Raw genomic sequence first — 11,375 nt, 5'->3', positions numbered from 1 at the left:
GCTGGAATAGACTTCTTTTTTGAAAGGACGTCTTATGAATATAATTATCACACCAGTCACGTTCGCGGCTACGTAGTTTCATCTGTAATTTTTATTCAACCTTCGCGGCGTTGTTTTTCTTCGTGTAAATTATATACCTACGACCAGTATTATGATTCTGACCTTTACCCCATTCAAAGCTAAACTTGTTTGATTTTTCATACTAGACGTGTTTGTACTTTTAATTTTTATTTCCACTCTTGTTCTTCATTGTCTCGAATTCAAAACGTTTGAATATTTGGGTACCGATGTTGCGAGAGAAAAAAATCTTTTTTTATCGAGTCATGAGTCGAAACACGGGTTTATTTTCATCGTACGAAGAAAGTGTAGTACTGATTGGATTTACATTTAGTTTCAAAGTCACAGGTTCAAGAACCAGATAAGAGACGTTCTCAAACCACGTCGAAAGTTTAAAAAACAATCATCTATAGGAATTTACCAGTGATTCAAAGTTGGGTAAGAATTTCGCTCAAGCACTGAAATTTAAATGTTAATTTTTAACTGTTCCTAATTGCTTTGGGGAAACAAGCCTGAGAATTCTGCCAGAGTCCATGATCCGAGGACCTGGGAGTCGATTACTTATGTGATTTCACTTTCCACATTTTCCACGACCCAAGCATTCTGATTAATTGATTAAACTTTGCAAACCAATCAGAATACTTGGATGGTGAGAAATGTAAAAAGTGAAATTACATAAACGATCCCCGATGTTCCCATGTAACGCTTGAATCCTAAAATTATATATTCTTTTCCATCGGAGCCTTCGGCGGATACAACGGAAACCCATCGGTGATTGCCTACCGCAAAGGGGAAGCACCTTCCAAAAGGTTTGAAAATCTTTCTTTGCGCAGGCGCGTATCTTCGAGGCACGGAGTAGTAACCGAGAGTCGAAACTCGACGGGTTGATTAATCGCCTCTCGAATCTCGCAAGTAGTTAATATAGTTACTGCGATAACCAGTGATGGCCGCACGCAGTGTCCGTAGTTCGTATCGTTAAAAATCGTGAATCGTGAATCGCGAATCTAGTTGAGACTGGTGCTGTTCGCCTGGTATGGTGCAAACAGCGATGGCATGGGTAATTAGGAAGCGGCTAGAAGCGTTCCTATTCACCCCGACAATCAATTGAGGCTATGGCCAGAGTGGAGTTGGTGTGTTAGAGTCGTGACGCGTGTCGGTGCGTAAATGTCCGTTGTCCGAGAAGTCAGTTATGTCGAATCCCGGCGGTAGCAGGAGGAACGGGGCCGTTAAGATCCGCCTCACGAGTAAGTCGTCGTCGTTCGTCTCGACCCACCCGACTGAAAATAACCGCAGACAGGCCCGTTCCAGTTTTCCTTCGTTCTCTGATTTCACCCCCCTCGAGATGGAAGATGAAAAAACAAAAAAAAAAAACCCTACTCCTTCTCCCCTCCCCCCTCCCTTCTCGTTTTCCCTTCATTTCGCTCCCGCTAATCAACAAAAATAGTAAATACTCTCAACTAGGTAGCGACTTCAACCGTCGCTGACTCCCTGTTTTTGTTATGCATTATTCAACATGGCATCGGCGGTGTTCGGGCCGGCGATTTTCTTTCGTCTCTGTCCTAAAATCGTCTCCGTCATTTCGAACATTTCGACACGCTCGTTTAACGTCCGACTCGTATTGTTCGACTTAGACGGCGAGCGAATTTTTCGCGCCGACTTGAGACTTCTGTACATCAAACCTCTCGACGCTGTAGACTTGTGTTACGTCACTTTATTGGCAGAACCTCGTTATTGTCAACTAGCGACTTTCACCTTCTGTTGACAGTGATACGAAGCGAAAAATCTTTACTAGGGTGCACTTTGCAACGTTGAGGCATTTTCGAGGATTGTCGGGAAATCGGTTATCTTATGTAAAGCAAAATTTACTCATGTTTTGAAAACTCGGCTCCTTTATCGTCATTGTTTTCCGACGTTGACGTTATTAACTTCAATCCAGTAAATCCCAATTTACCCTTAAATTGATATTGATTTTCACTTAAGGTAGTAATAAACAATTTTAAATGATATCATCAACGTTAATTTTGTATTCTTAAAATAATAAAGGAACAGATATCAATGATGAATCTAAATTGAGTATCAAACATTCTTGAGAATTGTCAAATGAAAATTTTTCAGAAAGATTGTAAAAAGTATTTTCGAATTGCATTTTGAATACTTTAGATATTCATAGTTCTACAGGGAATTATTTTCAAATACCTTAGAAAAACGCTTTTTGTTCCTAGACTATTTTTAACCAAGGATGAGACAATCGCTTAGCCCACAGTCGATAACAACAAGGTTCCGAATAGTATTCATTTCTTCCCCTTGTCCTTTCGCTCTGCTTACCATAATTACACCATTAAATTGCCCTTTGATTCCTAAAATCTTGTCCCAAATCCTGTCAAAGTATTTTCGTTAACATTGCATCCAGTCATTTGTTTATTTTCCTGTTTATTTATACCGTTTGTTTTCTTTCCACATTTATAGTACTCTGCGCCCGTAACCTCGCCAGAAAGGATCTTTTCCGTGAGTAAACATTAGCTGTAAAGAGTGCTAGTCGTTTAGTCATGTAATAGTTGATTAAACTCACCTAGCCAAGGCGTTCTAGAAAATCTAGAATACAGAAATCCTGATTGCAATCTCAACTCACTAGATAACCAGTTTCTACAGTCATGTCGTTCGCGGTACTTGTCGATTCAGTCATCCATATTATCTGCATGATTTCGCTTACATCAGTTAAACTCGTTGAACCATATCAATTGAATCTGCCGAACGAGGACAAAAGTGCAGCTTGACCCTCTTTGCCACTGCTCTATTATTCACCATTAATAAATTTGATACTGAAACCAATCAACGCAACACCTACGTGGCCTTGTGGTTTTTGCGCAAAACTGCACACCGTCTTGGTGCTTGGCCAGCTCATGTCTAGGGTACCGCGAACGAACATGTCGCAAGCATGGTCTCCCTTTAATTGTTGCATTCTTTATTTATTTTTTTTGACAAATTCAAGGTCTTCCTGACCCATTCGCCAAGATAACGGTTGACGGTTCAGGCCAATGCCATAGCACGGACACTTGCAAGGCAACGCTTGACCCCAAATGGAACCAGCACTACGACTTGTAAGAATTGTTGTTTTTCGGATGTAATTTACGCCTTACTCATACCTGGTTTTAATCGTATTCTGATTATTGTTTGTTCAGATATATTGGAAAGGATGACGGTATTACTATATCAGTATGGAATCACAGAAAAATACACAAGAAACAAGGAAGTGGATTTTTGGGATGCGTTAACATACTTTCTTCCACCATACAGAGGCTTAAAGATACCGGATGTGAGTTTTATTAAGGGTTGTTCATAACTCGATTGATTCAATTTGTTTAATTCAAACGACGTTTTATCAGAAGCCTATAAATAAGCACGATGATTCACGCCTCATCTTGATTGCGTCTTCTGACTTTCCGGACAGCTATCGTTTTGGTCAATGACTTATCATATTGTACAAGTCATTTGTGGTTTTAGTTCCCACTTAACATAGAATATCTCGAACTAAGCTCAACGTTAATGTTGAATGAACTCAAAACCACACGTTGATGTCATTTCTGAGATTGTGAAAAGCAATTCTTGATAAGATTTTCCCTAAATGTCCCAGTGAGTAGTCCGAGTAAGCTACTTATCGTTGAATTCCAGAAGCCTTTGAAATTCAAATTCTGTCACAATTTCTGATTTTTACATTGGTTGGATTCTGAATGGTATTAATGAAATGTTTTATAATTTAGAGGATCAGAATTTCTTTTGTAACACAAAAAAAAACTCTACTATCAATCTCTGCTGACTTGATATCTACCACTGATTAACAGCGACTGCCTTATTCTTCGACAGATCAACGCTTGGATCTCTGCAAAGCGCACTCGGAAGACACGGATGTAGTAAAAGGTCAAATAGTAGTATCGCTATTGTCGAGGGACGGGCATAACGGAGCGGTGAGCAATACCGTTGGCCACAACGCGGTTGTCGATGTTCTCGGAGATCTAAGTTGTCCAACGGATCTTCCTGATGGCTGGGAGGAAAGGCGTGCTCAAAATGGAAGACTCTATTATGTCAATCATTTCAATAGAAGCACTCAGTGGGTGCGGCCAAATTCTCGGTAAGTAGCCTTGCCTCTAGTCACCTCGCAATTGTTTCTTCCTCCACTCGTTTCCCTTTTGTAACCAATTTTTCTCAGAGGTTATTACTGTATTGTTTTGAAAATAAGCCGAAAGTTTTCTTTCGTTCATAGTACCTGCCAAAATCGTCTTCGTCTTATATGCGGATCGGTAAATAAGAAAAACACCCTGAAATATTGTCTCAGAATTAGGGATCATTCTACAGTATATGCGGGGTCGGCTTAATCTCGGAACAATATCGTATTTTTCAGGCACCAACTTCTCACCCAGCATTTACTTTCATACCCTTGTTTTAGACCAGCGAACGTCATAATCCCCACAACACCAGAGCCGCCACCACCTCTGGGAACGGAACCGACATCGCCAAGTGGAAGTGGAAGTCCCCAGAACATGAGGAGCCAGAGTCCGAGCTCGAGGACATCGGACTGGAATGGAGAAGGATCCCAGAATAGGACACCGGTGAGAGAGAATTCGGTGCAAAACACGCCTACGCAGGGTCAGAACAATAATCACAATCACAATCTGCGAAACACGACGGCGACTAATTCAACCCGGGAAAGGAGACCGCAAAGAACCAGCGAGGAGCAGAATGGCAATCGATTAGCCAATGGAAGTCAGGCTCGGAGACAGAATAGAACGAACAGAAATCGCAACAGCATTATGCCAAATGGTGAAAGGAGGAATGACAATCAACCCTCCGATCTGCCCCGAGGATATGGTAAGAGTCAAAGAATCATTGGCGCAATTTTATGAAAGAAAAACAACTAAGTTTTCTCCATTTTCTTAATAAGAGAAAAAACCTGAGAACTTTTATCGATTCCACCATAATTTTTCTTGCGAATGATGAGATGAAAATTATTTTCAAAGGCAAAAAAAAAAAATGGAAATTCTTTTTAGGATACCAGGAAAGTACTTACTTTTATTCAATCCTGATTCCCTTATTTTGGTTTATAATGTTGACGATTTGATCGAAATTCACAAAAACTGTTTGGCGTGATTCTGGACAACGTTGTCGCTATGTTGAACACTTGCACTAAGCGATTTTGCGAAACTAAAGGCTGTAATCTTTATTCAGAATTGAGGAAAACGCAGCAAGGACAGGTTTACTTCTACCATGTACCGACGGGCGCCTCAACGTGGCATGATCCAAGGATACCACGGGATTTGCCAGCTAACGAGTTGGCAAATGAGCTCGGGCCGCTTCCCAGCGGATGGGAAATGCGCCAGACGCAAACAGGACGAGTTTACTTCGTCGATCATAACAACAGGACAACCCAATTCACGGATCCTCGGTTGTCCGGACAGATAATAAGCAACTTGTTAAAGTAAGTTGAACCAGCTTAACGATTGTAACTTTTTCTTGTCTTGGATATGTATCTTCTCCGTCATTTATATATTTATACGTTTACTCAACCACGTACTCCTGTCTTCTTTTAGGCGGCAAAGTCCGCAAAATGGGACGTCTAATCAGGCAGCGAATTCATCGAGTAATTCTAACTTGGCTAGAGTAGAGCCGGCAGCTGGAGGTGAAGCTCCTCCTACACCAGCAGTTGTATCTACTCCGACGAATCCCGTTAGGCCCAGAACAGAGGGAACGAGTAACAACAATTCTCCTACCTGTGAGTATAATCATATGAAAAGAGTGAACATGCCGTGTAAAGAAGCAAAAAATGATTTGAAAAAATCATGAAACGATAGAAAACTTACTTCAACTTGAATGAATAGATTACGGAATTAATTTTGTCACACGTTTGATTTCTCTACTTAATATCCGTGTGCAAAGTGCGTTTTGCAATTAGCAATGTGTTTTCCGAAGTTGACGTCAAACGTAGACTAGAAAAAAGAAAGAAAATCTAACAAAATAAAATAAACACCGGTAAACACCCTGGATTACCCCCTTAGTCAAGATTTCTGACTTTTTTCCCGTACGAGTTGCTTTCTTTCTCTCCTTCTCCCTCCCACGCTATAAACGCAGTATTATGAATATGAATAACGCGTCGTTTGTCGCGGTATTGCGTACAATTATTATTGCGCAATGGTATATCCAGCTTGCAGAAGAGATAATTTCATACTTAACCGCCGCAATTTTTTCACCCGGTAAAATCTCAACCGAAAAGAAAAAAGAAATTAGCCAGTGCTGACTATTAATTGAAAAGGTGCGAAACCAAGAAACGGGATTATTCACGTCTGTTCATTGAGCCACTGACTATTGGCTAGTTCTTATCTTATCAGACGAATGTATCAGCGTATTACTTTGTTTACGTCTGATATATTGTGCTCAGTTGCAATTCTATGTGAGCTGTGCAGTCTGACCATGCCGTTTAATTTCATTCGCGTTTTCTTCGTCGGTTCTGTAAATGGTGCGTTTTTTTTCGCCGACAGGTATTTGATGCAGATTTTGCGATTTCCGTCGGGATTCGGTTCACGTGATGAAAACAAATTTTGTGTGTTTCAGCTGAAAGTACCCCATCGCAAAATGGACAGACAGTTTCCGACCTCCCCAAGGAACTCATGGAAAGCGAGCTGCTTCCTAAGTACAAACGAGATCTGGTAGCTAAACTCAAGTGCCTCAGAGCTGAACTCAATGCGCTGCAACCACAAAGTGGTCATTGCAGATTGGAAGTATCCAGAAACGAGATATTTGAGGTAAATGATTCGCCATTTTCTTGTTCATTATCTCAGGGGCAATTCATTACCTTGTTTAACTTGCCGTTTTTATGAAGGCGTAAGTTGACGCGACTGTAAAACAACTATGTAAAATGTTTCCAGATAAGTTTAATACGATTGTGTTTACTACGATTATTTCAATTGCCAAACGAGTTACAAATATTGATAAAAAAATTGTCAAAGAAAAATTAAAGCTAACTTTCCGTTCTAGAAAAATTTGTTAACTTTTCGGTATTCTCAAATCTCGGCAAATTTCGCTATTCTTAGCAAAAATGAAAAAACTGTTGGCAATAATTTTCACTGGTATATCCTAAAATCAGTAGTTCTTCAACTTTCACGCTATTGTTTTTATTTCGCACGTCAATTGATTGCTACTTCCATTCGTTGCGCAGGAATCGTACAGACTGATAATGAAGATGCGACCCAAGGATATGCGCAAGCGTTTGATGGTGAAGTTCCGGGGCGAAGAGGGACTCGACTACGGCGGAGTTGCGAGGGAATGGCTTTACCTGCTTTCACACGAGATGCTGAATCCTCAGTATGGGCTCTTCCAGTATTCCAGAGACGACAATTACACCCTACAGATAAACCCCGACTCGGGCATAAATCCGGAGCACCTTTCCTACTTCCATTTCGCTGGTAGGATAATCGGTATTGCTGTTTTCCACGGGCATCACGTCGATGGTGGATTTACGACGCCGTTTTACAAAATGCTTCTCAACAAGGCGATCACTCTCAGCGACATTGAGGGCGTAGATCCAGAGCTGCACAGAAGCTTGACTTGGATGCTGTAAGTTGACGACTATTAGTTGCTTTCCTGTTAATTTTAATACGTGGTGAAAACCTTGAATATCGCCGATATTTGGGGGAATTTCACTTGTTGGGGTCAAAGTTCAGGGATTTTTTTCATTTTAATGCCGTTCATTGATGTCCCTGATATTGGTTTGATCCGCTTTTCGTCGATTTCACCTCGCGCTAATATTTAGTCGGCATTATTCACGCCTTCGAATGACCAAATGTTGAAGAGATTTCGATTTCTTCGCAAATCACCGCGTTAAACAAACGAATATACAGAAACTTGTGCAATCTTTATTAAACTAATTTTTTTCCCTTTTGTTTCATCCATAGAGAGAACAGCATCGATGGTGTATTGGATGCAACGTTTTCCGTGGAGCACAGTAGTTTCGGAGTGTTGAAAAATCACGAATTGAAACCCGGTGGCAAAGATATTGTAGTAACGGAGGAAAATAAACGTGAATATGTCAGACTCTACGTCAATTATCGTTTTATGCGGGGTATAGAGCAGCAGTTCCTGGCGTTGCAAAAAGGTTTTCACGAATTGATACCGCCTCAGTTATTGAGGCCGTTTGACGAACGGGAACTCGAGCTTGTCATTGGCGGTCTGGGATCCATCGATATCAACGATTGGAAAATGCACACGAGACTGAAACACTGCACACCCGATACTCCAATTGTGCGATGGTTCTGGCAAATTGTCGAATCGTACGGCGAAGAAATGAGGGCTAGACTTTTACAATTTGTTACCGGAAGCTCAAGGGTACCTTTGCAGGGATTCAAAGCGCTACAAGGTGAGTTATTTTATCACTTCTTACATTTCAAGGTGTGATCGCTGATCTCCATACAGTATTTAAACGAAAACTGTGTTGGATCTGTTTAATTTTGTTGATTATCACACGATAGTATAGATTAACTGTAAACTCGATCAAAAACCACCGCGCATCGAACTACGTTGCAGACTGTAAAGTCTTCATCTTAATCGAAAGATGTCTTCTTCTTTCGGTTTAAGGTTCGACTGGAGCGGCGGGTCCCCGTCTTTTCACGATTCACGCTGTGGACGCACCTAGTGAAAATTTGCCAAAGGCTCACACGTGCTTCAACAGGATAGACATACCGCAGAATTATCAAAGCTATCAAAAAATGTTAGATAAACTGACGCAGGCTGTCGAAGAAACTTGTGGTTTCGCTGTTGAGTGACCGTAGAGTATGAAAGAGGATAGAAAAAAAGAGAAAATGGAAGGGGTCGGTGAAAGGTAGGCGTTTTTTACGTACACAATAATTTATTATAAGATTTCTTGTCGGAATTTGGCAAAAAAGAAAATGAAGAGAAAGTAAAAAATAGGAAAAATACGGAACAAATAAGAAAAACGAAAGAAAGAATGAGAAAAAAAACAATGAAATACCGTTTCGCACCTTGTGCGCTGCTTATTGCACTAGCACATTTATCCCGTCGTTTTTTTTTTAAATCTTCTTTCTGTCATCTCACGTAAAAAATATGAAAGACCAATCGCGTAACTGGTTTACAAATATTCCTTTCCACCCGCGCCTCATTTTCAATGCAGATGTATTTGTACTTGTATTATATACCACGTGGCAATTTATCTGCCGTGGAAAGCTGATGAATAGTTAGGTAGTTATATAAATATATACAATATAGACAGATAGACAGTTAAATAGATACATAAATAGATATTTGTAAAATGAATTGAGTTTTAGAAGAAAAGCACAACAATGAATTTAGTGTAGTATATTTTTTTATTACTGTTCAGCACTAGTGTACGCGTTTATTTTTTTTTTATACAGCTTGATTTTTTCGTCCCACTAATGTTTAAAAATTAAATCGTTAGCAATGAAATAAATTAACGGGAATTGATTAGATACCTATATGGTATTGTTAGACTGATTTTGTCGTATATTTCTGTTTTTTTACGATAAAATTTCCATCATTCTTGTTTTTTTCATTTTCGCTGATACTTGAGGAGCAATAATAATGACAAGGATAATAAGAGTAATAACGATAATAATGATACAGCGAACGGTTGATGTAAAGCTTGTGTATATTATTGTAATAATAATGTGAAAAATAGGTCGAAAGAAATAATATTGACTTGATCGCGAAACACGAAATTTTTGTTCTTAGCTTCTACGTGTTATTGTAATATGTCATATATCTCCTCTGGTTTTGTCTCTTCTCGTGTTATGGAGAATCGTTAAGAAAAACAAATGCTTGAAACATTTTCCCTTTGTTTTCTTTTCTTGCTTTTTATATATTATTGTTTCTCGACATATGAGTCACAGCACAGATACAATTTATTCGCAGTCTATGGGTGACTATAAAAATTTATACGTACTTTGAAAATATAATTTTTAGAATAGTCGGAACAAATTGGAAAAAAAAAAGAAATAGATACGAAGGGAAGGGAGAATTATAAGTGAGTAATGGACAAAATGTGGATAAAGATAGATTAATAAGATATCAAGCAATGCATTTCAGTAGTAATTAGTAAAAATAATAATTAGTAATAGTAATAGTAACGATAATAATAGGAATTTAAGGGGGGTTTTCTCTGCGTTTGAAAACCTTGATTGCCTTAATAAAAGTACTTTAGTGCTCGTTTTGAAATTTTTATGCAAATAAGAACACAAAGAAAAGATAATCCAAGATATAAAATGACAAGCAAAATAACCAAGAGCTAAATATTTGATGTAACTTATATTTATTATTTTTTTTTTTGTTTTTTCTTATTTTTGCGTTTGCCATGACGATTTTTCTGTTTTGCATTTTTTTATTTTTTCAAATGTTGGTTCACGAGGTTTCCTTTAAAGGATGATAATTTCTCGCTCTCTCGCAATTTCGTATGGAAAATGTAATGCGACTCATTTATTCAGAGCGAAAATATGTGTACTAGAAGTAAAAAATCGAAATACAATGAAAACGGAAACCTAGGTTGGAAGTGAAAATAATTCGCATCAATGAAATAATCAGGCACATACTTGTTATAATGTTGTTCTTATAATTGCAAAAAAAAGTTTGAATAATTTTTAGGTATTTTCTTCGTCTTACGTTTGTATTGTTTTTTCTTTTTCTGTATATCCATGTTCAATTCGGTTTAGCGATGACAAATGAAACGACGCGATGACGATATAATTATTTGTTGATTGCGAAAAAAAGTTTTGTTTACCCCTACGTTAATATTATTCTTATTATAACTGTTATTATCAATGTAAATAAAATCCAAACGTGTGTTTTTCTTTTTCGTATTATTTATCAAAATACGTGAATAATGGTGATAATTTTGATGAATCGGAAAATTCTTTTTTTCCTTACTGTTATTCGCATTAGTCTTCTTCTTCTTCTTATTATTGTGATACTGTAATTGTTGACAATAAAACAGGCCCGAATGGAATCGCGATAATATGATTGAAGTAAAAGGAAGTGGATGAAAAGAAATATTTAATTGAACGGTGTTGTTGGGAAGAGATTTTTTTATTTGACCTATAACAAATTCTGTATTTTATCGAAGTCGCAATATAGCGACATTTTCGCTTCTTATTTATGTATTGATTTACTCGGTTTTTTTTTTCATTCTTTCTTTCATCTCTTTTTCAATACCCCGTCATACGCCTACGTGTATATCAATAATTGCGAGGAACGTAAACTTTTTTTTAATCTCTTCAAATCTTTTCCGCATACACGTATTTCTAGAG

The 11,375-nt window shown here is 38.4% G+C and overlaps 1 protein-coding gene across 1 annotated transcript; it reads left to right on the top strand.

Moving 5' to 3' along the window:
• Positions 1-892: 892 nt before the first annotated feature.
• LOC107221802 (E3 ubiquitin-protein ligase SMURF2) lies at positions 893-10,918 on the top strand. Its single transcript, XM_015660932.2, has 12 exons — positions 893-1,301; positions 2,524-2,562; positions 3,047-3,155; positions 3,237-3,370; positions 3,919-4,183; positions 4,499-4,920; positions 5,278-5,527; positions 5,640-5,821; positions 6,658-6,848; positions 7,262-7,659; positions 7,998-8,458; positions 8,677-10,918. Exons 1-12 carry the CDS (start codon positions 1,247-1,249, stop codon positions 8,862-8,864), a joined length of 2,694 nt encoding a protein of 897 aa, XP_015516418.1. The 5' UTR covers positions 893-1,246; the 3' UTR covers positions 8,865-10,918.
• The last annotated feature ends 457 nt before the right edge of the window (positions 10,919-11,375 follow it).

The sequence above is a fragment of the Neodiprion lecontei genome, chromosome 7, assembly GCF_021901455.1.
Source record: "Neodiprion lecontei isolate iyNeoLeco1 chromosome 7, iyNeoLeco1.1, whole genome shotgun sequence".
Classification (NCBI taxonomy): domain Eukaryota; kingdom Metazoa; phylum Arthropoda; class Insecta; order Hymenoptera; family Diprionidae; genus Neodiprion; species Neodiprion lecontei.
This window is presented reverse-complemented; position numbering and strand designations above follow the sequence as displayed.